The 27,866-nt window shown below is 43.6% G+C and overlaps 1 protein-coding gene across 2 annotated transcripts in view; it reads right to left on the reverse strand.

Moving 5' to 3' along the window:
• SLC6A13 (solute carrier family 6 member 13) overlaps positions 1-26,864 on the reverse strand; it is a 51,282-nt gene extending 24,418 nt beyond the window's left edge. The window contains exons 1-2 of one of the 2 annotated variants that reach the window (XM_037988422.2): positions 12,955-26,864; positions 12,874-12,922 (exon numbers count right to left, since the gene is read on the reverse strand). In XM_037988422.2, the coding sequence (XP_037844350.1) occupies positions 12,874-12,922; positions 12,955-13,044 (139 nt within the window). In that variant the 5' untranslated portion in view covers positions 13,045-26,864. Of the gene's footprint in view, positions 1-12,873 lie in introns of both variants that reach the window. The other variant, XM_073020314.1, reaches the window with a different exon arrangement.
• Positions 26,865-27,866: the final 1,002 nt, after the last annotated feature.

Consider the following 27,866-nt stretch of genomic DNA (forward strand, 5'->3'; position numbering starts at 1 on the left):
GTCTTTTAGTAGGCTGAAATCAGAAGCCCTTTCAGTCATTGTTGTGGTTTGAATGTATCCCCTAAAGTGTGTGTGTTGGAAACCTAATTCCCTCTGCAACAGTGTTGGGACGTGGAGCCTAATAAGATGTAAGTCATGAGGGCTCTGCCCTCATGAATGGATTAATGTTATTACTGTGAGAATGTGTTTGTTATAAAAGTGAGTTTGGGCCAGGCATGGTGGCTCATACCTGTAATCCCAGCACTTTGGGAGGCTGAGGTAGGAGGATCACTTGAGCCCAGGAGTTCAAGACCAGCCTGAGCAACACAGGAAAACTCTGTCTCTAAAAGAAATACAAAAAAATTATCTGGGCATGGCTGTGTGTGCCTGTAATCCCAGCTACTCGGGAGGCTGAGGTAGGAGGATTGATTAAACCTGGGAGTTCGAGGCTGCAGCGAGCTGTGAGTGTGCCACTGTCCTCCCTCCAGCCTGGGTGACAGAGCAAGACCCTGTCAAACAAAAAAAAAAGGTTTATTTGGCTCTCTGTCTTTTGCATGAATATTCTCTTGCCTTTCTGCCTGCTGCCATGGGATGACACAAAAAAGAAGGCCCTCACCAGAGGTGGACTCCTGCCCTGGACTTCCCAACCTCCAAAACGATAAGAAATAAATATCTGTTCCTCATAAATGACCTATCTCAGGTGTTCTGTTGTAGCAACACGAAATGAACTAAGCTAGTAATCTGTCTCCTTCTGTTTCTATGAGCATTGGCGGAGACAAGACTACTGATGCCAGATATACTGATGTTTTCTTACCATGGACCTGTCATCTGCTGGCAAAGTGGACGGGAGAGTTCATGGGACACAGAATACCACAGAAGAGAGAGCTGCACAGAGAGGAAAAGCTGCTTATCGGCAGAGGGTCCCCTCAAGCTTTCAACTGAGTACTAGTCAGTGCATTCGTGTGAGAAAACTGAGGTGAGGGAAAGAACCATTCAAAATGATTAAAATGGTGCTCACATGCTGCCAGAGTAAACTCAAGATGCACCAGGCATTAGGCAGACTATGCAGAAGGGCATTTCCTCAGTAATGGGGAATATTTATCCCTACACTGGGCACACTTCTAGTCCTGCCTAACAAATCTTAAAAGCAAGATGTAAAAAGAGCAAGTAACTTCACTGGTCCCAGAACAGAGCCCAAGAATATTTATAGAAATACAAAATTGGCCAGGCACAGTGGTTCACGCCTGTAATTCCAGCACTTTGGGAGGCCGAGGCGGGCAGATCACAAGGTCAGGAGTTCTAGACCAGCCTGGCCAACACAGTGAAACCCTGCCTCTACTAAAAATACAAAAATGAGCCTGGCATAGTGGCTACTTGGGAGGCTGAGGCAGGATAATTATTGAGTCTGGGAGGCGGAGCTTGCAGTGAGCCGAGATTGTGCCACCGCACTCCAGCCTGGGCAACAGAGCAAGACTCCATCTCAGGAAAAAAAAAAAAAAAAAAAAAATTTTTAAAAAGAACAGGTGTGCCTAAGTGGTGAGACAGCTTCAAACAGCTTAATATAATGGGAGTCGGTGAAAGAAATAAAAGGGTGAGAAAAAGCTTACAGAAATAATAACTGAAATTTTTACAAATTTTATGAAAACTATAAACCTATGGATCCAAAAAGTTCAACAAGCACCAAGACAAAAAAAAAAATTAAAAAAACTAGTCCAAGGTGCATCATAATCACATCACTTAAACCAGAATATGGAGCTTTTAAGGGAAAATCTTAAAAGTCACCAGAGAGAAAGGACACATATGTCCAGACAAAGATAACATCAACAATGCAAAAGAGAAGGCAGTGATGAGGGAGCACATTTGTTAAAGTAATAAAGGAGGGGGGAGAAGAAAAGTTGTCAACCTGGAATTCTATACCCAGCAATAATACTGTTCAAAAATGAAAGTGAAATAACTGTTTCTTAAGACATGCAAAACCTGAAACAGTCTATCACAAGCAGAACTGAACTATAAGAAATGTTGGAGAAACTCCTTTAGGGAGAGTGAAATGATATCACCAGATAGAAATATGAATCTATACAAAGTAATAAAGAACTTTAGAAATAGTAATTACATAAACATATAGAATGTTTTTCTTATTATTCAAATATTTTTTAAAAGATAATTGGTAAACAAAAATAAAAGCAATGTAATATGGATTTTATAACCTGTGAAAATGTATAACAATAGCACAAAGATCAGGAGGAAAGAAATGAAATTGTAACATTTTAAGGTTCTTAAATATACAGAGTGGTACATTATCACTTGAAGATCAACTGTAATAAGTTAAAGATGTATACTACAAAGTTTAAAACAATCACTAAAATAACACAACAAAATTACAGCTAATAAGCCAACAAAAAGAAGAAAGCTAACAATGGAATAATAAAAAATATTCAATTATTCCAAAAGAAAGCAGGAGGAGAGGGAAGGGGGAAACAAATAACTGATAAGACAAATAGAAAACAAATAATAAGATGATCGAGTTAAACCTAATTATATGGATAATTGTATTAAATGCAAATGGTCTAAGTATCCCAAATAAAAGACAGAGATTGTTAGATTGGCTTTTAAAACACTGACAAGACTCAACTATATGCTGCCTTAAAAAAATGCACTTCGAATAAAAAAAGACATGAAGAGGTTAAAAGTAAAACGATAGAAAGATATACCATGCTAATACTACTCAAAATAAATCTGTAAAGTTTCTCTTAATATCACACAAAGTAAATTTCAGAGCAAAGAATATGACCAAGGGTAAAGAAGGTCATTTCATAATGATTAAAGGGTCAATTACTCGAGGGTCAGTTAATCAATCAGTATTTCAAGTGCATATTCACCTAATAACAGAGCTTCAAAATACACGAAGCAAAAACTGACAAAACTACCAAGAGAAATATATAAACTAATTCCTGATAAATGTTAAAAATTTTAATAGCCCTCTCTCAATAATTTATAGAATAAGTACACAGAAAATCAGTACAGAGATAAAAGATTTGAAAATTATATCAACCAACTCAACTTAGTTGACATTTATTGAATATTCTATCCAGCAGTCCAACAGCAGAATATACATTAGTTTCAAGTGAGCATGAAATATTCTACCAAGATAGGCCCATATCCTAGACCAGAGAACAAATCTCAGTAAGTTTAAAAGGATCCAAGTAATACAGAATCGGTTCTCTGATTAAATTAGAAATCTATCAGAGAAAGACATTGGAAAATTTCCACCTCTTTGGAAATTAGGTAGCACATTTCTAAATAGCCTATGGCTCTATTGAAGTAATCAAAAGAGAAATTAGAAAGTATCCTGAATGGAATGAAATGGAACCCAGTATCAAAATTTGTGGCATGCTGCTAAACCAGTACTTAGGGGATTTACTAAATGATAAAAAGAAGAAAAGTTTCAAATCAATTACCTCAGCTTCCACCTTAAGAAATGAGAAATTATTGCTGAAATGAGGGTGTAGTGAAGGAAGGAAGGAAGAAAGGAAGGAAGGAAGGAAGGAAGGAAGGAAGGAAGGAAGGAAGGAAGGAAGGATAAGAGCAAATGAAAGCCAAAGTAAGTCAAAGGAAATAAAAATCAAAGTGGAAATCAATAAAATGGAAAACACGAAAATAGAGAAAATCCATGAACCAAAAGCTGGTTCTTTGAGATAATAAAATCGATAAAATTTTAGAAGATACAAATTATCAGCATGACAAATGAGAGGTATCATCAGTAAACGTTATATATATATATATATAAACAATAATAAGAAAATATATGAAGAACTTTATGCCAGTAAGTGCAATATATAAATAGGTAAAATTAAAAAATTTATCAAAAAATACAACTACCAAAGCCCACTCAAAAAGAAATAGTCTGAATAGCCCTATAACTACTAAGGAAAATTCGTTTTTGGTTTAAACCCATCCCACAAAAATTTCCAGGCTCAAATGACTTCAGTGGTGAATCCTCCAAATATTTAAGGAAGAAATAACAACAATTCTACACAAACTCTTCCAAAAAATTGAAAAGATGGAATGCTTACCCAACCAAATTTATAAAGTGAGCATTACCCTGATAATAAAAGCAGACAAATACATTATAAGAAAAGAAAGTTAAAGATCAACATATTTCATGAACATAAATGCCAAAATTCTAAACAACTTTAGGAAATCAAACCTAACAATATGTTAATAGGACAACATATTATATAGCAATGTTTATCCCAGGGATACAAAGTGGGTTTAACATTTTAAAAAATCAACATAGTGCTGTAGTCTCCAGCTCTTAAAATAAATGGATAAACAAATAAATAATGTGACTCATCCTGTTAACAAAAGAAAAGCTATATGATCATTTCATAGGTACAGTAAAGTATTTGACTGAATCCAACAATCATTCCTAATGAAAACTCCCAGTAATGATGAGAAGAGAACTTCCTCAACTTAATAGAGGGCATCTACAAAAAACCCTGCTGCTAACATCATACTTAATAGTGAAAGATTCCTAAGACTGAGAATAAAACAAGTGTCTATTCTTACTACTTCTATTCAACATTGTACTGGAGATTCTAGCCAAAGCAATAAGGCAAGATAAGGAATTAAAGGTTATTCCAATTTAAAAGGAAAAAAATAACACTGTTTTATTCTCAGAAGACATGATATTCTACATAGAAAATCCTTCGGAATATACACACAAAAAAACCCTACTAGAACCAATCAGTGAGTTTAACAAGTTTGCAGGATACAGGATGGGCATACACAAATCAATTGTATATGTATTAGGAACAAACAACCATAAATAAAATGTAGGAAATAATACCATTTACAATAGCATCAAAAATACGAAATACTTAGGAATAAATCTGACAAAAGTTGTGAAAGATATATGTACACTCACAACTACAAAACATTGCTGAGGGAAATTAATGAAGAGCTAAATAAATGGAGAGTCATACCATATTCAGGATCAGAAGACTTAGTATCATTAAAATCTCAATTCTTTCCAAATTGATCTGTAGATTTAATACAATCCTAATCAAAAGCACAACAGACTTTTTTGTAGAAATTCACAAATTCTTTCTAAAATTCATCTGAAAATGCTAAGGACCCAAAATAGCCAAAACAAAAAAAACAAAAAAAACAAAAAACAAAAAAAAGGGCTGGGCGCGGTGGCTCACGCCTGTAATCCCAGCACTTTGGGAGGCCAAGGCTGGAGGATCGCTTGAGCCCAGGAGTTTGAGATCAGCCTAGGCAACATAGTGAGACCTCGTCTCTACAAAAAAAAAAAAATTTTTATTTTCTGGGCACGGTGAAACACGCCTATAGTTGCAGCTACTTCTTGGGAGGCTGTGGTGGGAAGATGATTTGAGCTCAGAAGGCCAAGGATGCGGTGAGCTGTGACTGCACCACTGAACTTTGGCCTGGGCGACAGAGTGAGATCCATCTCAAAAAAAGAAAAGGAAAATTACAAAACACAGAATGAAAAAAAAAGTATTTGTAAAATGCATTTCTGTTAAGGGACTTGTGTGTTAGAATATATGAAGACACCTCAATAACAAAGGATAAACTACTGATACGTGAAAACTGTAAATGAAGCTCAGAATAATTATGTTGTATCATAATTAACAAAATACTGTATGATTCCATTTATATAATGTTCTAAGAAATGCAAACTAACGTATGGTGGTATCAAATTATCATAATTATCAACACACTGTATGATTCCATCTATATAATATTCTAAGAAAAGCAAACTAGTTTAGTTTGCATTTAGCATAATTACTGATTGCACTGGGATACGATGGCAGGAGTGAAGTTGGGAGGAAGGAATTAGAAAGAGGAGAAACTGTTTTGGAGGTGATGGACATGTTTATTATCTCAATTGTGGCAGTGGTTTCATGGGTATATACATACGTCAAAATTTATCAGATTGTACACTTTAAATATGTGTGGTTTATTGTAAGTTAATGAGGAACCCAGTTCTCCAGGTCTTCACCTTCCACTTCTCAAGGTTGGAATCTACACAACTATAATTCAGGCACTAAGGGAGACTTGATGATGAGGACAAAGAAAGAAAGGTGGCAAACAGTTCAGCCTAAGAAGTCCATAATTCAATCCAAGGTTTGCTGAGCAGGAGGGAAAACAGGGAAGAGAGAACCCAGCAGCTGACAGGGACAGTCACTGTGGAGAGCCCAGTCCAGAAAGCAACAGCGATGGGCCCAGCCCAAGCAGCTCCCCATATTCACGTTGCCTGCTCTTTCTCTACAAACCAAGCCAATGTTTAACTGCACTGGGCCCCGTGGTCAGCTGCTCCCACCTCCTCTGCTTCGCCAAGCACCGTGGCAGCCTTCCAAGGACGAAGTCCAGACCTGCAGGGGGGAGCTACAGGCCCTAGAAGTGTGAGAGGGGTCGGGCCAGGAGGAGGCCAAGGGGGGCCAGGTGCAGACTGAGGAGTCCTGACGGGCATTTCGCCTCTTCCCCTCCGCAGGCACCACCGTCAAAAGAAGAAGTTAGTCCTGGGGATGGCAGGCGGAGTTCACAGTTCCCTGCACCCCGTATCATGCGTGCTAGTCTCCTCAAAAATTCTAAAACGTGCTGGCACTGTCTCCGTGAGATGGGAGAGACTACATCCCCATCCCAGAAAGGGATCACTCTCTTGGCCCCCCCTTCTCAAAAGCAGCAGCTCTGTGGTGTCACCAGCCGATTTCTTAAGGCATGAACGGACGATCGTCCACTTAAGCAACAGAAGAGTGAGGAGCTTCCATGAGGTGTTACGTGCTGTCCTCGGCCTGAGCCTGACCAACAGCGGGCCCTGAGTCATTAACTGCACTTGATAACACACTGTCACGCACTGCTAAATAACCATTACTTCTATAGGAACACATGAAAAACGCTTCTTAGTTCTCTTGATTCTCCGCTATCTAGAAACAGCATAGGGCTAACTGTTTTCCTTGCTGCCAAGGGAATCCTCTGTGCGTGGCCATCCCCGTGCACCTTCTTTACAGAAGAAGGTGTTCCCCTCCAGGCCTGCGGGGTGTTCCCCTCCAGGCCCTTCCGAGAGGTCCTGCTGTCGTGGCCTCACATGGGGACTCCAGTCCCAAGTTAATTCGGGGTGTTGAGCAACTCGGCCTGCCAGCGGCCAGTGTCCAGGCAGCTGGAGAGGTCTCAGCTGAAGGCCCGTGTTCTGAAGCACCCAGGACCTGGGTACTGGAAGACTGAGGCTCTGAAGAGGAGTTGGAGGGGACAGGGAGGAAATCCTCACAAAAGGTCGTCTCCAGCTGGTGTCCTGAGACCAGTGGAAAAATTAAAGGTTCTTGGCATGGGTAACTTCTGCCCCTAGTGAAATTTCAGCAACCTGGACTTAGAAATTAAGTGAAAATGTTGGCAGACGGCTTTTTCATCTGGGCTGAGATAGGCGGGAAGGTGATTTAAATTCCCTGCTGGCTATGGACAGTCCTATTACCAGAACCCTCTCCCGCTAGCTTCTTCCCACATCACGCCTCCTGCGTTATCCAGCATCTCCTCGTCCCATGACTGGAACTTTGGCTGGGCAGGCCCTAGTAGAAAATCATATTTGCTTTCCCTCCTGGCAGCTGAGGGTGGAGGGCTGCAGGAATAGTTCAGATGGACAGCTTCCTCAGCCACCTCGCCAGCTCAGGGCCCCATCGCTAAGGCTGCCTGGTCACTGGCACACTGTGACTGCTACGCAGGACTCGCACGGCCTCCTTCTGCCCAGAAGGGAAATACACAACGAAGGATGGATTTTACCTGCTCCCACATTTTGCCCCAATAACCCACACTTACTATCTCCAATTCTTTTCTCCCCATCTCCCCCATTATCTTAAATCCATTTCAATCAGTCATTGCCCCCAGCCCTCCACCGTAACTGCTCTTACCAAGGTCATCAGTAACTTCCCAGCTGCTAAAACCAACAATCAATTTCCTTTCCTCATTTTTGTAACCTATCTGCAGCCTTTGCTGCAGTTAATCTCTCCCTCCTCCCTGATGGGATTTCTTCACTTGGCTTTCCAGAACACTCCATTCTCTTGGTTTTCATCCTGCTTTACCAGTTTCTCATTTTCTGTCTCCTCTGCTGGTTTCTCATCTTCTCCCAGACCCACTAAAGTCCTTACTTTCTTTTCTTATACCATCAAAATGCTAATGGTCCCCAAATACACACCTCCAGCCAGATCTCTCTCACCAACTCCAAACTCACCTTCTATTGCCCAGTTGCCATTTCCACTTGCACATCCGATAGAGACCTCAACTCAACTTTCCCAAAATTCACCCCCTTACTTTCCCTTCAAAACCTGCTCCTCTGGGGCGAGGCACAGTGGCTCATGCCTGTAATCCCAGCACTTTGGGAGGCCGAGGTAGGCAGATCACTTGAGGTCAGGAGTTTGAGACCAGCCTGGCCAACATGGCAAAACCCCATCTCTATTAAAAAACAAACCAAAACAAAAAAACCCACAACAAAAGCTTACTCCCTTCATGCCTTCCACATCCCAGTGAATGGCAGCTCCTTCCTTCCAGTCACTCAGGTGAAAACTCTTGGATTGCTTAGATGGGTGCTAGCAGTGGAGGGGATGAGAAGTGGTCGGGTCCTGCACATCTCATGGGTGGGGGGATCCAGTCCCAGGCATTCTGGATGCTGAGTTACTCATTCTGCCAGCAACCAGGGTCCAGGGAGCTGGAGAGGCCCTGAAGCTCCCAGGACCCGCATGTTTGGGTACAGTCAACAGTTATGAGAGAATTACGGATGACTCCAAGATTTTTGCCTTATAACTGGTCAGCTTCTGCCCTCACTCCCCTATACTCAGTTCTCAACATAGCAGCTAGAGATTATTTTAAAATGTAAGATGACTGGCCAGGCACAGTGGCTCCCGTCGGTAATCCCAGCACTTTGGGAGGCCAAGGTGGGTGGATCACCTGAGGTCAGGAGTTGGAGACGAGCCTGGCCAACATGGAGAAACCTCGTCTCTACTAAAAATATAAAAATTGGCCGGGCATGGTGGTGCGCACCTGTAGTCCCAGCTACTGAGGAGGCTGAGGCAGGAGAATCACTTGAACCCAGGAGGTGCGCTGAGTGTGCTGAGATCACACCACTGCACTCCAGCCTGGGTGACAGAGCGAGACTCCATCTCGGGGAAAAAAAAAATGTAAGATTACTGCTGCTCAAAGCCCTGCCTGCATCTGAATGTCACTAGAGCAAAAGCTGAAGTCTGAGAGTGGCCAACCTGGCATACCTCATCTGCCCGCCTCCCTGTCCCAGCCCATTTTCTTCCCTGACCTTACCTTCTATTCACTTGCCCAGCTCCAGGCTCAAGTCCCCCTCAAACAAGCCAGCCAGGCTCTCACTTTGTTTCAACCTTTGTTTCCTCTGCCTGGAGCAAAGCACTTTCACCCCACCCCATAATATCCACAAGGCCAATTCTCTCACTCCTGGCAAGACTTTGCTCAAATGCTCTCAATGACCACCGTTTTAAAAATTGCCACCACCCACACTCCTGATCCCCTTCACCCAGCTCCCGTCGTTCTTTTCCTATAGCACTCATTCATTCGGGAATGCTACCTAATTTACACGTTTATCCCGTTTATTGTGCATTGCCTGTCTCCATCCTCTAGAATGTGTGCCCTGTGAGGACAGGGAATTGGTCCGTTTTGTTTATAGATGTATCCCAACCACCTAGAACGATTCCTGGCTTATGTTACGTGTTCAGTACGTATTTGCTGGTGAATGACACAGTCAGCCTCAGGGCTTGGCTGGGTGTGCGCCGAGGCAACGGACAGAGCCTGGAAATTCTAAAGCCATTAGGATGAAGCAGGTGCTTGGGGGTGGATCAGCCACAGGTCCTGGACAGCAGGGAGATTATTTACCTAGGAGACGGTGGAGGTGGGCATCCCTCTCACTCCCCTCCCTAAAAGCCTCCCTGTTGCTTCCGACTTCGGATGGGCTTCTTTGTATCACCTTCTCAGCTTGCCTGCCTTTTGACTACAGTTTTCAGCTGTTTGCCTTGTGTTCTATCACAGCCCTGCCTCAGCCCTTTCCCTGCTCTGGAACTCATGTCAAATTAGATCTACCAAATGTTGACGCTGGAAGAAACCAAAGATGTCACTCATATTTTTAGTTTGGAAGTAAAATTGTGCTTTGGCGACGTCTTCATCCCTGAGCTTCTCACTAAACAAATACGACGACAAATCAAACTCCTTGATCGCCCTCCCCTCCCCGCCAAGCACAAGAGTGGCTACTTGGAGCTGTGAATTTCAAGAAAGGGCCCAGAAGCAGGCTGACAGGGTGCGTTACTGGAGGATGGCACACCCTGGAGTATCCCAGCATCCTCTCCAGGGCTTGCTCAGAACACTCTTCCCTTGCCCAGGAGTCCAGGCCCCAATCTGAGAATGGTGAGTTCAAATAAAAGCACTAAACCAGGAGGAAAGGGGTCAAACCAATCTAAGGGTCTCCATCTCGCAGCCTCCTGCCCATATCAGCAGCAAAGGGTCCTTTCGGGAAGGGGCAGCAGTCTCTTCTTCGGCAAAGGGACAGGGAGATGATGAGATGAAGTTTAAGGAGTTTGCTTTGCCTGGGAGGCGAGAGGAGTTAACTGATGACAGAAAGGTTAAACTGCTGAGAACACCAAAACAACAGAAAAGTAGGCAGGTCCAGGTTCCTCTACTGACCACACACATCCTTGATCAGCCCGCTTACCGTGGTAAAGGAGCCATTTCACTAACCCAGCCCGCGGCCCTGGGTGACTCGCCCTCCAGAGCAAACCTGGGCCCTGCCTGCAGCTCCCCAGTCCCTCAGAACACTCCCCTCCAGCTGAAGCCGTCCATCGGCGAACGGCGAAGAGGAGTGCTCAGGCCCCGCACTTGGTGAGGGAAGAAGTTATGGGCAGGCAGTGTAAGGGTTAAACAGAGAACTCGACTGGATGGCAGGATTCCCAAACATGGCAGGACTCCCCAGGGAATCAGCGTGCTGGAAGGCAGGCTCTACCCAGGGAGAAGGAGGCCACAGCCTCCGCCCTGCTGCCTCCACCTCCCCACACAGGACCCACGTGAACAACCAAGGGCTGTGGGGGCTCTTTTCCCCTCAGGCCTCTGTTCCCACACAAGACACAGTCAACACATTCCCAGGCCCACACAGGCTCACCACAGAGCCCTGGGACCCAAACACTGGCAGACAAAGGACCAGGGAGAGTCCCTCATCCCCCGCGTCCCTGTCACTGCTCCCCTCCACTTGCCCCTGTCAGCCCAGTAGTTTGCATTAGACCTGGAAGGCAATCTCTCCTACCTCTTCGTGCCATTCCTGCTAATTCCCAGGCCAACCTTTACCCAATTCCAGAGAGGCTTGGGGAAAGCTGCTCACCTCCTAATCTCTGCCATGTGAGGAGCTGAGCTGGTTACCAGGTTCCAGACCCAGAGTCCCAACGCCAGCTTAGTCCCCAAGCCTCCAGCTTTCGCCCTGGGCCAGCTCCGTCTCCCCTGATTCTCCAGAGGGAGGGTACTCAGGCCTAAATTCCTAAACAAGCGCGTGGAGCACTCAGCACCAGGTAAAAAGTGTGTAGACCTTCCCTCTTCCCTCACAGTGCAAACTGAGCAAATTCCTAGGATTTCAGGCCACTGGCCAGAAATTCCCAGGAAGAAGGGACACACCAGCCCATTTTCATCCCTCTGGAAACACAAGTTAACCTCCAACCCAGGGACAATCCCCAGTTGCCGCAGACCTGGGAACCAGACTCCATTGGCCCAGAGCATCTCTCGTGTTCTCCTCCAGTTCCCACACCTCCACTCTGTATTGAAGGCTTTCTTTCGCTAAAATCCTTGTGAGACTCAAGCTGGATGCGTTTGGCAGCTCTTACTCCCCTGCAAAAGGGTAGGTATTGATTTAAAGAACCTCAAATCCTGTAGCCCATGAACTTGCCACTCCTCTCGTCATTTTCCCTGATGGCCTACCTCTGTATTCCATGTTCCTCCAGGCCTGGCTGCAGTCTCACTACCAAATCAGACCTGGGAACCCCAGCCCCATCAGCTTTACCCATAAGCAAGGAGCTATTCCTAGCCCACTGGTCACCCAGAACGCTCCAGTACTTGGGAAAATCCCTCTGGGGCTTCCCACAGAAATACAAAATTCCCTGAATGTGGGTTAGTGGTTGCAACATTTCTGTCACTGCTGCGGGGATAGCAGAATTACCCCAGGCGGCTAGAAGAGAGGTGAATGAGAAGCCAGTGATGACACAGTGAAGAGCTGGAGGTAATGCTCTCCCTACAACACGCACACATTTGTACCGGGAAATTTTTAAAAAGAGAGCCTATACTAGAAGGGATTGGGTAAGGGATGGCTTAGGGAACCTCCCCCTGCCAGCAGAGTAGGAAAAAGACACCAGGCCAAGGCTGGGGAATCTCAAGACCACAGAACAGTTTGGTATTGACATCATCAACAAAGCTACTATTTATTAAGTTCTTTACACACATGATCTCTAATCCTTACGACGACCTTGAAAGGCAGACATTATTATCTCGATTTGCAGGAGTGGTAACTGATGCTCTGAGAGCTTAAGTAACTTGTCCAAGATCACACAGAGGGTGAGCAGCGGGGCCAGAATCCAAACTCTCCTCCACCTGGTTCCAGCTTGTGCTCACATTTCTACGACGCCGCATTACAACAGAAAGAGCCCTGGGATGGTCACGGGATAGTCACACATCTTTCTAGGTCTTAGTTTCTTACAGAGAGTCCTGGATGACCTCTAAGCGTCCTTCCACCTCCAGAATCCTATGCATCTATGGGACTCCCCAGAGGGGCCGTAAGCGCAGGAGATGGAAGCATCGTCCTTCCAGGAGTGGGTGGGGCGGCACAAGGGCTCTCACCTCCCCCATTTTTGTAGCAGAGATAGGGAAACCTCCAGACGTTGCCCAGCCCAATGATCTCCCCGGCCACTGACAGCACAAACTCCATCTTGTTGTTCCAGTGCCCCCGCTCCAGGGTGCCATCTTCCTCCTTCTTTTCCATGACTGGATACACTGGCTTTGTCTCTCCATTACTGGCTGTGCCTGAGGCCCTGCTATCCATCCCACCTGGAAAACAAGTGGGATGCCCTGTTACTGTTGGGAACCCCAGAAGGAAACCCCTCCTCCTCCTCCTCTTCCAACAAATCCAAAAGAGGATGAACGCCCTGGAAGAGGTGAATGCTGTGCCCTTCCCTGCAGACCGTGTCCTCCTTAGCACTTCTCAGTGGTGGAAGCTGGGTGACAGCTACTGAGCGTATATATCCCTTTCCTGTTTCAGGAGGAAGTGCTGGTGCTGATGGACAGCATTTGCTTCCACTATGAGGCCCTCTTGGGTTGAGGATTGTAGACATGGAGGAGTTCACGGGCCGCTGTGCTGCCTAAATTCTCCCTGCCGCCCTACGGTCAGCCTCACCGGGATTAGCACGTGCTTCCGTCTCTTTACTCTCTATGCTGGGACACGTGGAAAGGAGGGGATTTTACAAGTCCTCAGAGCCACCAATTGCCCTCGCAGGAATTTACCCTTAGGAAATAATTGTGATTGTGAGCGAAAGGTGTAGCATTAGGATATTTATTGTTTATAACAGCGAAAAATCAGAAAGTACATAAATTGTCAAAAATGGTGGATATGTTGATAAATTATGGCACATTCACATAACGGACTACTGTATATAATCATTAAAACCTGTGTTACAGAAACAAGTGTATCGGCACAAAAGGATGCTCACAATATATAGTAAAAACCGGTACGCACCATATGATCATGCTTGACAAGTATCTTAGAAAGTATTTATAGGCACTGAAAGATTAGGATAGCCACCAAAATGTTTTTCTTTCAGCAGCTGGGTTATAGGAACATTTCCTTATCTATATTTTCTACACTTACATCAAAAAATGTTTTACTTTTGTAATATAAAAATAAAAGCCAGTTTAAAAAAAAATCCTGTCAAAGGACTGGGAGAGTCGAGGGGACCGGGAATTGTGAGTAAGATGAGGTGGTCTAAGTACCCCTCCTATGTGTCTCTGAAATCAGCAGAAGGGAGAGATGAGCTATGTGCTTTTTCTTTTCTGGTAATGACAAGTGGAGTCTGTGACAGTAGAGAAGATGACATAAACCAAAAAGCCACAGTTTTAACCATTCGCTGTCAGAAGTGGCCCATTCCACACTGTTGGGATTGAGGATGACTGGGTGTGGCTCCCATTTAGTCAGCAACTACTACAGACTAGGCACTTCACATGCCTTCATTTCATTTAATTCTCACAGCAACCCTGACATGTAAGCATTATTACCTCCACTTTATAAATAAAGAAGTTGCAGCTCAGAGAGGTTCAATAATGTGACTGCTGCTGCCATGCAGCTAGTAAACTGCACAGCCGGGACTTCAACCCACCTGCCCCTGCTCTTTCAGTCCCAGCCCTTTGATTACAATGGTTGCCTGGGTTCACTGGCATGTCTACTAAAAGCATCTTCTAATGACTCTGCCTTGATTTTGCAGAGTGGCCTCTTTTCTGGAGAAGTAGGCAGACGGACTTTTTTCTAAGCCTCAAGCAAAGTTCATGTTAACAGAACTTTCTCAGCAGTAACCTCTTCTGGCCACAGACTCTCCTTTGGCTCTGACCCAGGAAGTCAGAAAGTCAGGGAACAGGCCAGGCACGATGGCTCACGCCTGTAATCCCAGCACTTGGGAGGCCGAGGCGGGTGGATCACCTGAGGTCACGAGTTTGAGACCAGCCTGGCCAACATGGTGAAACCCCGTCTCTACTAAAAGCACAGAAATTAGCCGGGCGTGGTGGCACATACCTGTAACCCAAGCTACTCAGGAGGCTGAGGCAGGAGAATCGCTTGAAACCAGGAGATGGATGAAACCAGCAGTGAGCCGGGATCACGCCATTGCACTCCAGCCTGGGCAACAAAGCGAGACTCCGTCTCAGGGGAAAAAAAAGAAAGAAAGAAAAGAAAAAAGAAAGTCAGGGAACAGCAGGTATCTATGTTTATTTGATAAATTAGGGAATGAGCTCCTTTCTACAAAGGAGAAACCCAAGTAACTGGTCCCAAGAGGGCTCCCCAGTCCTTTCGGGAAGGTTGTCAAGGTACTGACTTTGCTGGAGGCCTCCCCTCCCTTTACCAGCGGATGGATCCCTCCCGGTGATGGAAAAGCCGTCCCTTCTCCACCCTCCCAGACTCTGGGGGAAACAGTAGCACTTTCCTGGCTCCCTTAGCCTCATTAGAGCTGCTTCTCAGACGTAGCGTGTTGTGTCTGAAAGGCCATGAGCTGTGGAGTCAGATGAGACCAGGTTCAAACGTTAGTTTTTTCTCATACCAACGTCTGACTTCAGAGACGTTAATGAATGACTCTGAGTCTTAGTTTGTTCATCTGTAAAAGTGGGGATGACTGTTAGGATATACTGAGCTGTAAGAATTAAATGAGGAAATATACATATACATACGCACTTAATAGAATAACAGGTACTCAAATTTTTGTTTTCTTTCAGTCCTGTCAAAGAGTTGGTCATTGTTCTCTTTTCTCAGACTTAAATCCGATTTCTCTTGGAGTAAAATCCAACTGTCTTTCCTCTCAATCTAGGGCTCTCTCTTTCTAAATCACATTGTCACTTAAGTCAACAGCCACCCAAGTTGCAGAAAGTCAAGAAAGTAGCATATAATCTTGGCATTTGCACACATAAATGTCAGAAGCATATTTTCTAGGAGAGGGTGAGAAAAAAGTCCTTTGGTTGTAAGTCCCATGGATCCCACCAACCTGCAGACTGAGACCCAGAAACAGAAAAAAAAAAAGAGAAAACATTCCGAACCTTAGTGAAGTTGCCGCCAGAGGTCCAGTCGGGGAGAATGATCTAAGGGGGAAGGGGAAGGTGCCGGCTATTTAAAGTGTGGTTCCGTAATTCTAAACTTGGCCCAGCCCACATTCCACCCTTGTGCCTCCCCCTCCACTTTTCTCCCCTCCCCTGCCTCGGCCACCGGGCAACCTGCACGAGTGATTCCGCCGTCTGGGGAGTGTGCACACCCTGGCAGGTCGGGCCAGTTGCTGGTGAGCTTATGAAGCATGGTCTCTTCCCCGGAGCTCATGTGCGCTTCCCACCTGGTGAGCTCAGGGTCTCTCTGGAGGGATCCTGCCTCCCACCTCTGTCTCCAACACAAGTGCTCCTACAAAGCACTTGAATCCATCAAGAATAGGTGTTCCTTTGGTCGGGTGCTGTGTAGATTAATTTAAAAATGCATTTATCTTACCGTTTTGCAGCTTGCAATGTGGAATGGACGATGATTTAGAACAAAGATACATAGATACAGAACTCCAAGATGTCAGAAAAACTTCCCGAACATACACAGACATTTATACACACAGAAGTCTGAAAAATTTTTCACTAAATAGTTAATAGTAGTTACTTTTGTAGAGTGGAACTGAAATCAGGAGATGGCAGTAAGGGAGTTTTTTTCCCCACTTTACCAATATTGTTTGGATTTTTAAATAATACGCTATAATTTTAAAATATTTTTTAAATCAATAGAGAAAAGGAAGTGCCAAAGTTTAAAATAAAGCAAAGCCCTAAAGCTGTCATAAGTGAAGGAGCTGGCAGTGAGCACGAGGCAGAGGTCATCCAGGGAGCTTTGTTTTTCTGCAGGAACAGCCCACAGAGGCGGCTGTGAGAGCAGTTCATTCAGCCTGGAGTCTAGGACAGGGCAGAGTCCCACCTCGGCCATGTGCCGAAGCACAGTGCATGCAGGGGAAACCTGCTTAGACTTTGACACCGGAGAGTGTGGGGTCTGAGTCCTACATAGGTGACTGTCCAGCTTGAGATTTCAGGAGATGGTGACTCACTGTAAATGGTAGCTCTTATTCATCCTTAAGGGATTATTCCAGTGAGCAGCGAAGTCTTTTGAAGGAGACAGGACTGAGAAACCCCTGAGCTAAGCTGGGCTCTGGCCAGACTGTGAGAATGAGTGAGGGAGGGGATGGGGCAATGAGTGAGGTGACAGACATCTTGAGATGACAGAGAGGTGTGGAAAGAAAGATGAATCGAAGAGTCTAAGGTAGTTTCCATTTCCTACATCCCTCATCTAACTTAAGGGCATGGGGCAGGGGCAGGAAAACACTGCATGGCAACACCTGGAGGGTGACCCAGAAGCTTCTTGGAAATTATTCTTATGTTTCAGCTGCCCCTGTTCCTCTCCCCTTTCAAGCTTTCATCTGTTAGATTGAGCCGTCTAAAGCCATAAACCAAAAGGGTCCTGAGACAGCCTACAAACTCACATAAAAAAAGACCATCTTCAAAGCAGTGCTCTTGACTTCCATTTTTACTCATCCTTGGGTGGTACTTACTAATGGCCTACTATGCATTATAAACTTTGGCATTTGTAATCTAAACTTACCAGATAACTGGTGTTTTCTCAGATACTATTCAGCCTTTGGCAATGTTGCACAGCCCCTTCTGTGTCCTCATATATGGAAACGGTTGCAATTTCCAGTTTCCAGGAAAGACTGTCAGTGATAAGGACATCATCAGGCTTATCCTGAGTTGGCTGTAAGTTGCTGCTCTTGTATTAAGGAATGTTGGCTTTCCTTACCAACTCTTTTGTTTTTACGTAACTGCTGCCATGTCACCACATGTTGACTCCTATTTTATTCCTCTCCAAATCTTTGTTATCCCCAATTTCTTTTTCCCCTATAAAGTGGGAATGGCTATTGTAGGTTTTTTGTCCTGCTTAGGTTGACAGAAGTTAAACAACAACAACAAAAGGCTTGAGCACCACTGGTAGATAAATGTTGGTGACGGTCCCTCACAACTTCCTGTCTGGGGTTCCACACAAAACAGGCGTGACTAGCCTTGCATCTACCTCACGGTGCCATCATCCTTTGGTCTGCTGGGTGCAAAGTCAAGAAACCTGAAAACAAGTAACGCCAGAATTAGTATTCAAGAGTTCTTACTCAAGAGACTGCGTAAGTTTTAAGACTCACTAGAGATTGTTAGTGAGGATACTGAAGGCTGCGCTTCCCACAACAGGACTGTATAAAACAAAGTGAACCACGCAAAAAGCAGGCCTAGGAAGTCCTGGTTTGTACCAAGTTCATCCCAGGTATGTTTAAATGACAGTACGCCATGATATGCTCTCTCAAAAATTGTTTGACTCTACCAGGAGTGGAATAAACATTTCTGAGCAACATCAAGGTGGCAAAGGAAGTGGTGGGTTCTCCTCTGGAGACCTTTAAATTAAGAGATGTAGTTCTGTTTAACTGCAGGAGTCAGGAACCTGTTGACTTTTTGGATCCCTTTTCGAATATCACACTGAAAGAAAAGAAAACAGCAAGTAGAACAGACTAAACAAATTATGGCTTGCTATAACTGAAACCATTCGAACAACAAAATGAATAATGATAGTATGGGATTGTAGCCCAAAGAATAAAATTCACTATTAAGTTCATGCTGATACAAATAACCAATGTTAGTAAGTAGGAATGAAAGGACCATTCTTCCTTGCAGTTGAATTCCAATAAATAGATATAGAAGGATGCCGAGCATGGTGGCGTGCACCTGTAATCTCAGCTACTCAGGGAGGCTGAGGTGGGAGGATTACCTAAGCTCAGGAGTTTGAGGCAACACAGCAAGACTCCATCTCAAAGAAAAAGAAATCTTAATAAATGTAGAAGGAAAGAGAAAAATAGGAAATCACCACTAGACAAACACCACTATAATAATTGCTGCAGACAAGATCTACCAATGAACGCTAAAATTGGTGGGTAAAAGTTCAAGGAGGATTAGAATTTTTACAATTCCAAAGTGTCTCCCCCAAGATATGTATTAACTACAAAGGGAAAAATAGTAATTTTGAAGTAGAGAAGCCAGGCAGAAACCACCTTAACCAAATGACCAAGGTCAACACCACCAGTAATAAGACATCAATATCTATCTGTATCATGAAGCATGGATATGATGTGCTAAGCGGGACACAACATTTTTGTGATATTCTTTTGCCAAAAGTGTGGTTCAATCACAATCATAAGGCAAACCCAAAGTGAGGGGCATTTGACAAAATTACTGATCACTACTCTTCAAAAGTGTCAAAAGTGTCACGAAAGACAAGGCAGACAAGACAAGAAAGACTGAGGAAGTGTTTTAGGCTGCTGGAGACTAAGGGAAAATGACAACCACCAAATGCAATGTGGGGTCCTGAATGGGATCCTAGATAGGATCCTGGAATAGAAAAGGACACGAATGTAAAAACTGGTGAAAGTTGCATAAGGTCTTTAGTTTACTAGTACCCTACCAATGTTAATTCCCTCGTTCCAACAACTGTACTATGGCTGTGAAAGATGCTAACATTAGGGGAAGCTGAGTGAAAGATGGAAGCTCTCTGTACTATTTTTGCAATTTTTCTCTAAGTCTAAAATAAAGTTTTTTTTTTTCGTTCTTTTTTTTTTTTTTTTTTTTTTAAGATTTTTATTTACACTCTATTAGAGCCCAAGTACTTGACCCTGCTGCCTGCTGTGAAAAGTTCTGGGATGTTACATGCAGAAAACAGAGATGTCACTAAAAACTGTGAAGACTTTTCTGTTTGATCCCAGATGGGATAATTCACCTAAATTCTATAAGCTCCAATTTGTTTTCTTTTTTCGTTTCTGTTTTTGAGATGAGGGTCTCACTCTATTGCCCAAGCTGGAGTGCAATGGCACAATCATAGGTCACTGCAGCCTCAACCTCCCAGGCTCAAAGGATCCGCTCAACTCAGTCTCCCCAGTAGCGTGGACTACTACCATGCCCAGCTAATTATTTTTTAATCTTTTATAGGGATAGGGTCTTGCTATGTTGCCCAGGCTGGTCTTAAACTGCTAGCCTCAAGCAATCCTGCCTCAGCCTCCCAAAGCACTTGGATTAGAGGCGTGAGCCACCACATCAGACCCAATGTCTGAAAGAAACAAGACTTACGACGAAGAATGTTAATAACACCAACCATTACCGTTACTAACGTTTGTTGTGCATTTCAAACGTGCCAAGCATGGTGCTAAGTGCTATACAGGCACCATTTCATTTTATCCTCAGAACAAACCTATGACACAAGAATTACTGACAAGATCATTTTAAAGATAGGAAAACAAAGCCTTAAAGATAATTAAATTACTTGCTAGGCCACATAACTAGTAAATGGTAGACCCAGGATTTGAACTCAGGTTTGTAGAATTCTAAAGTCCATTATTTACTTATAGCTACCATGCTATCTATACTTTAAGTCTAGAGGTGGAGGAAAAAAGACAAGAGAAACACTAAAAAGCACAACTCTAGTACTGTTTATTTTGGCTATTGCTGGCCCGTGGGATTAAACATAACTTTCTCAGGAAAGAGGTGAACAATGAAAATGACAAGAAAAATGTTGCTTTCACTGAAAATCTCATCCGACCTGAAGAATACTTAAAAAATCTAATCAGAAGGCTCTTCCCATCCCACTGTGTTCCACAATTGTACTACTCTGCCCTCCCTATTAAGGAAAATCATACCTTTTGTCTTTAATTCTAGAAAAGTAGTTGCAGTTATTTTCCAATTTTATCCTGTTTCTTCCAATCCCTGTTTCCCTGATTTCTTGTCCAACTCTCAGAGTACACAGAGTTTGCAACCCTTATGTAACTAGTCTCAGTGGGAAGTTCTTGATGAACGGTTAGTGAGCAGGGGTTCTGAGGGAACGGAGACGCCCTGACACCATCAAGCTGTGGTGAGGGGTGAGGGCAGAGTGGCAACAGTTAAAAAAAGGAACTTCAATCTCTGGACAGTCTTTTATCCTAAACATTTTTAAACACCACTGCAGGATGTTATCTGTGATGAGCAAAATCTATTGATGCACTGGTCATGCGGCCAACTGATGTGGAATGCAAAGTGTGGCCGGAATCTCATCTCTCATGTCTCAGCCCAGAGAGAGGGAGGGAACCCAGAAGGGAACGCGACTGGTTTCCCATGACTGGGAAACATGACAGCTCTCATCTGTCCTGGTTTCCCCAAACAAGAAACAGACAGGACCTGCTCAAACTGTGTGGTGTCAATGCCCGTGAGCCAAGGACCATGAGGAACACACTACAGTTAAGCTGCGTTCGTTACTCACGGCAACAAGGGAGAGTGCACACAACGTAAACTGTGAGGTGCCTCAGTCAGAGGGTGTCACTGAGGACTTGTTATTGGATGCATTTGTATTAGGTGATTTTGAGGAGGCTTCGGGAAGTAGGGCTTTGCTTTGGATCGGATGCTGTGAGGAAGGAGGACTAATTTTATAATTGGGTATCTTAATGGATTTTATCTAGAAAGCAGGAAAAACGAAGTGAAGCGAAAAGCTGTGATTGGTAAGGAAGGAGCAGTCACTTGTGTTAGCCAGCATAAGATGTTTGATCATTTGTGTGGGTTGGACGATGTTCACGTTGTTGTCTTTGTTCAGATATCATCATAGAGTGATCTTATTTGTGTCTAGATCCACCATGATCACAGAGTGGCCTTGCCTGACATTGGTATGTGAGAACGAACACCAGGGCAGCTCCTAGCAATACAACGCCTAATCGACAGTGTCAGTCCAATTCCAGCTGTCGGGGCTTCTTTTCTCTTTCTCAGTCATAATAGCCACACACACTCGGCGAAGTGAACTGACGTAACAGAAAGTGGTGACTGTAGTGGGAGGAAGGCACCTGCACCTGTTCTCAAGGCCTTGGCCACGGGTTTTCACCCCCTCTTACCTATATTCTCCACCTTCACACTAAGCCCAATCCCAACTTTTCCCACTCTTGTTATATTTTACCCCATTCCCTCCATTAAAAAAAGATACATTTTTTTCCTAGCATAGTTTGACATCATTGGGCAATTTTCCTCCCAATTATTCCATAAGATTAAAATTTAAAATTTTCTGAATCAGAAATCCATGTTGGCTACCCCGGGAAACATTAAAGAAATTACCGATGTTTAACGCCCACTCCTGAAGAGAAGATTCTGATTTAATTGTTCTGAGGTGAAGCTTGAACATTGCGATTTTTTAAAAAGCTCTCTGGAAGTCTCTAAGAGGCGGCTAAATGTGAAAAGCTCTGCAGCCTAATTGCTGCTGTTAGCTAATTTCTTAGTCTATCCTCAGGGAAGATGTAGTACAGCTGGTCTTATCTCTGAAACTCCTTTTCAAAGCCACTCTCAGCCTTCTCTTCTCCAAGATAAATAATCTGAAACCCTTTTATCTTTCCTAAGAGTTCTTCCTTCTCACCCCCACCCACTGTCTTCACTGCTCTCCTTTGGAAGCTCTCCAGGTTCTAAACATCCCTGTCAAGCACTGGTGTCCAAAGCTCCCTCGCGGGCCCTTTCTGCTGCCTGCCTGCTGGCTGCTAGTACTGCTCGCTTCCACGGTTCTGCAGTTTCCACCAATGGAGAAATGAGCAACGGAGAGAGCTCTACCTACATGTCAGACTAAGAGGCAGAAGCAGCCTGAAGAAGGTCCCACAGCCCGACTGTTGGACCAGGGTGGCCTTCCATAGAGTTCTGCTACAGGGACAATGGAGAAGGAAAACTAAAGAAGGGGCATAAAAGGAGAATGAGTTAGAGCAAAGTTCAGTGTGATGAAAAAAATGTATAACCTGAGAGGAAGAACTCCAAAATTCTAGTCCTGGATAGGACCCGAATCAGCCACATAATCTCGGGCAATCCATGTTGCCTTTCTAGGACTCTGTTTTTCATGCATAAAACAAGAGTAAGATTGGGCCATCCCCAGGCTTCACATCAGCTCTGAGTCTTCCACAGCTGATCTTAGGCTTGGAAAGAAAGAGACTGCTGGTCTGATCACCCCTCTTCTAACTGCTCTGGCCACAGTTCTTCCTTCAGCAACTCTAGTTATTCCAAGAGTTCTTATATTCCCAATTCCAACAGCCAATGATGATAGCCCAGACTCGCACCTCTAGTCTGCAAGCTTCCTGAAGACAGTAGAGTGCCATCTGCCATCTCCTGAATACAGATAAAAGCCTAGGAGTGCTTAGCTCTCTCAGCAGATACTTTAAACATTTCCTTAACCTCCAGGAATCAGAGTTCCAAACAATAATGACCAGAATAATCGATACTCACTTTTCTTTTCTTTTTCTTTTTTTTTTTTTTTTTTTTGAGACGAAGTTTCACTCTTTGTTGCCCAGGCTGGAGTGCAGTGGCATGATCTTGGCTCACTGCAATGTCTGCCTCCTGGGTTCAAGCGATTCTCCTGTCTCAGCTTCCCAAGTAGCTGCCATTACAGGAGCCCACCACCACACCTGGCTAATTTTTGTATTTTTAGTAGAGACGAGGTTTCACCATGTTGCCCAGGTTGGTCTCGAATTCCTGACATGGTGATCCGCCCGCCTCAGCCTCCCAAAGTGTTGGGATTACAGGTGTGAGCCACCACGCCTGGCCGATACTCACTTTTCATCAACAATCATCCTTCCAAAACTTAGCACCACATAAAGTCATCCATATTAGCAGTCATGGGACATCCTAGGCACCTTCACATACATCTCTCATTTAGTCTTTATTGACAAGCCAGAAAGACTGGCATTATTCCTCTTTTATAGGTAAGAAATTGAGTTTCACAGACAGGAAAACTAAATTGCCCAAGATTCCAAAGCTACGAAATGACACACGTAGGATCTGGACGTCTGTCTGCCCGGGCTCCTTCTGCCGAAGTGACACACGTAGGATCTGGACGTCTGTCTGCCCGGGCTCCTTCTGCCGAAGTGACACACGTAGGATCTGGACGTCTGTCTGCCCGGGCTCCTTCTGCCGAAGTGACACACGTAGGATCTGGACGTCTGTCTGCCCGGGCTCCTTCTGCTGAAGTGACACACGTAGGATCTGGACGTCTGTCTGCCCGGGCTCCTTCTGCTGAAATGACACACGTAGGATCTGGACGTCTGTCTGCCCGGGCTCCTTCTGTTCCACTCAAGCAGATTTTACCTTGCAGTTAACACAACATAAGCTTTGGGGCCCCTCCCCTGTATGGGTGCCTTCCAATCCCCTGTACCTAGTTTTGAATTATTAATTTTGTGCCATTTTCCATAAAGAGGACCCTCCGCGAATTGTCTAAGCTTCAATATCTACAAAATCTAGATCCGCCCCTGAACTCAGCTTTCCATGTAAACAGAAACACTACCATCTTGTTTAGTAATTTCAATCTGAGGGTATTTTTCAAACACAAATTCAAGAGGAATCCCTGCCAGCTTCTGCGCTAGGAACCTACGCTGGTTCTTTAAAGAAATGGTAGAGTACGGCTTTGCCTTGAGTCATGTGGCCGGGGTCACTCACTGTTCCGTCTTCCCACTTACTCTGTGCCCACGGTTCTCTTCTCCCACGCCGGGCTGTAGATTTCCTCTCTCCCGCGCAGCAGGCCTTCCTGAGCCTGGCTTTAGCCTGTAGCATGCCCTTCCATGCTCGTTTTCGTAGATCACTTTTTCTGTGCTCAACCTTTGGTGATGACTCTGTCCCGCCCTCCTGCTCTGCACTTTGGACCCGAACCTGCTGCTGTTTTGGGATTGAGCCTCAGCTGCTTTCTGTAGCCGAAAAAGCAGTGCTGTTGTGACTTGAAAAGGGGGGAAGAAGGGGGATTGTTGTCTACTTCAATTTCTGTTAGGCAGGCTCTGATACTGACATTCACATTGCATTCCAACTTCTATAACCGCTCATATTTACCCATCAAAATATTCTAACACTATCTACTATTCCTTCCCTATACCTTGACCTCAGTTATCAGATCTCTCTTCTTTAGACTTTATATGTATAAAATTTCCCTCTTTTGTCCCCTCTTTGCAAACCAGAGAGGGTGCAGATAGAACTTTGGAAAAACACAGTTTAACAAAGACATAGCTTGGGAACTGAGGCTTTCAGGTGAACTCAGCACACCATTTCTTTCTCGCTCTGTCCTGTCCACTTGTCATCTCCTAGAGCTTTAATACCTCCCGCTATAACCATCTGACAAATGAGAAAAATCTTTACTCAGTCACAATTTACCATACAATGGTAACTTAATTCATAATACTAGAAAAACCAGGATAGAACTAGGCAATCTATACATATTTCCAAAATACATTTTTTTTGTGCAGGCCATCTTTTAGAAATGTGTAGACACTATCCTAGTGGTAACAGAAGCATAGAAAAGTTGACGTTAGGATACCTGAGAATCTTAGGGCTATGTAATTCTAAGATATGACTTAAGATGTGTATGTATTAATCCACAGAACCTACAGCAATTAGAATATTAAACATCTTCCAAACAAGAACTGCAAAACACACACACGGAATCAGCACGGATCCATGCCCTTGCCGCGTTGTAAACGAGTCTGAAGGTCACCTGTCAATAGCAGCGATGGCAATACCATTACCTTGGAAAGAAATCATTTCTTCCTAGTCGACAAACTTGGGATGAAATACTTTAAAACTCTGAATTCTGCTTTCGGTTTCTTCTCTTGGCTCCTATGTTGTCATACCACACGCACCACCAATTTACAAAACCCCCAATGCATCCATCCCTAGGAACAAAACGGAGATTCTTGTGATGCACAGGAAAGGACAAATTTCAATGATGAGGAAATCCTCACGTTTCCTTTTCTGGATGGAAATTACACCAATTTTTGCTGACAGCTTCCAAGAGCACAGGCTATAGAAGAAAAATGTATGGAGAGGAAACAAATTCATAAAGATACTTAACACTGTGGATACTATAAATTTTAAAATTCAAGATCTGATTCTTTCAGACAGAATTGTAATTTGAAGACTAAGAGAATGCTTTGTATGGATATTAAAAGGGATATGAACCATTTGGAGGGTGTTCAGAGGAGAATCAGTAGTTAAGGAACCCAGAACACAGTTGACAAGATTTGGAGATTTCTATTTTCCTAAGAAGTAAATTTGTTCTACTGAATGCAGGATATTGGCCAAAGGGCAGTTATAAATACTTCAGACTGCAGCAGTCTTATTAGCCCAAGTGTAAAAAGTTACTGCATTTCTTCTCATGAGCATTAAAAAAGAAAGACATTACACTTACCTTTTTTGATCTAACTTGAATAGGAAAGTATGGATAGAGCAACTTTTATAGGTTGATGCAAAACTAACTGTGGTCTTTGCGATTGACTGCGATTACTTTTGCACCAGCCTATATTAAGCCTAAGGAAGTTCGCTTATGCTCTCAGGCACTTCAGTCTTTGTATGACGCAGCACATTCTGTGTGAGGACAGCAGACACAATCAGAGGTGGCCTCCCGCGATCCCTGCCTCCCCAGGTGCTCACATCCTTCTGATTGTCTCTTGGCACGGGCAGGACCTGGGACTTGCTTCTCACCAATGGAATAGGGCAATGGTGGCAGGATGTATGTGATTATACATACACGTTTACGTTATGTAAGATTGTAAGCTGATCTTGCTAGCTTTGAGAAAGCAAGTGGCCATGTTGGGAAAGCACAGAGGCCAAGGGACCGAAGCTGGCCTCTGGCCAGTGGCCAACCAAAATCTAAGGCCCTTATTCCGATGACCCAAAAGGAACTAAAGGCTGCCAACAACCACATGAGCTTAGAAGTAGATTCTTCCTTACACTTCAGACATGACACAGCCTTGACCACCACTGTGGTGACAGCCTCGTGAGACCCTGAAGCAGGGCACCAGCAAAGTTGTGCCCTGACTTCTGACACAGCAATTGTGAGGCAATACATGTGTGTTGCTTTCAGCTGCTAAGTCTGTGGTAATACTGTTATGCAGCAGTAGATAACAAATAAATACTGAACGTATACACATTTGTAAAGTGTGTTTGCATATTAGAGGTTTTGGAATGACTATATGTACACATGCATAGACACGCAAACCATGTAAGAAACTTAAGAAATGTAGTCAACAGAGCAATAAAGAAACTTGGCATTCTTCACACCAATCAATTCAAGATGTAACAAAGATTTAATATAAAGAATAAAAGTTTTAAGCAAAATCATGGAGGTATTTTTATTATCTTGTAGTAGGGAAGGTCATTCTAAGCACATCAGGAAAACCAGGAATTATAAAATCAAAAAGATTAAGTTTACATCATAAAACTTAACTTTTATAACAAAAAAAAAAACTATAAATAAGGTTAAAAGGCTAATAACATGGTCAAAAATTTGCAACACAAAACAAAGAAATAACGTCCTCAATATACATAGCTCTTAAACATCATTAAGATTCAGTATAATGCAAAACTATACAGCCATTAAAAACAATACAAATCTATATCTATGGTCATGTACAAATGTTCTCAGTATTAAGTGAAAGAAGCAAGTTACAAAGCAGTACGTAGAGTGTGGTCTCATTTACGCAAAGGTGTACATAGTTGTATAGAAGCATATGTAAATATGCACGGAGTTGTCTGAAAGTAAATCTTAACTGGTCATTTTGGGATATTTTTTCTTTCTTTTTAAAATGTGCATGCGCTATTTGTTTTTTAAAAAAAGAAATATATTTTCCAAAAAAAGTTTTAGAAATGTTTGTGTACCTATGAAGCAAAAGTCCATTTATTTGGCAGATAAGTTAATCAGACAGCAAAACCTCTAGTGAAGAAACACCAATAAGAAAGATAAAGGAAAATAACTTCAAGGATGGAATCAACACCAATACGTGCAATCATTACTGAAGACATTATCTCAGGGAAAATGCTCCTAAGATATCATCCAGCACTATTCATTTATGAGCTAAAGGGGAAAAAAGCAGACTGGAGATGTTTTAAAATAACCTGGGGAGAGAATGGGAGGCCATTTTGAATACGATACTAAAATGTAGAAAAGGAAAATAATAGAATGGTCTATTAAGTTCCATTATCAAATTAATGATCTTTGTCTTACTGGTGATAGATGCATTCAC

The sequence above is a fragment of the Chlorocebus sabaeus genome, chromosome 11, assembly GCF_047675955.1.
Source record: "Chlorocebus sabaeus isolate Y175 chromosome 11, mChlSab1.0.hap1, whole genome shotgun sequence".
Lineage (NCBI taxonomy): Eukaryota > Metazoa > Chordata > Mammalia > Primates > Cercopithecidae > Chlorocebus > Chlorocebus sabaeus.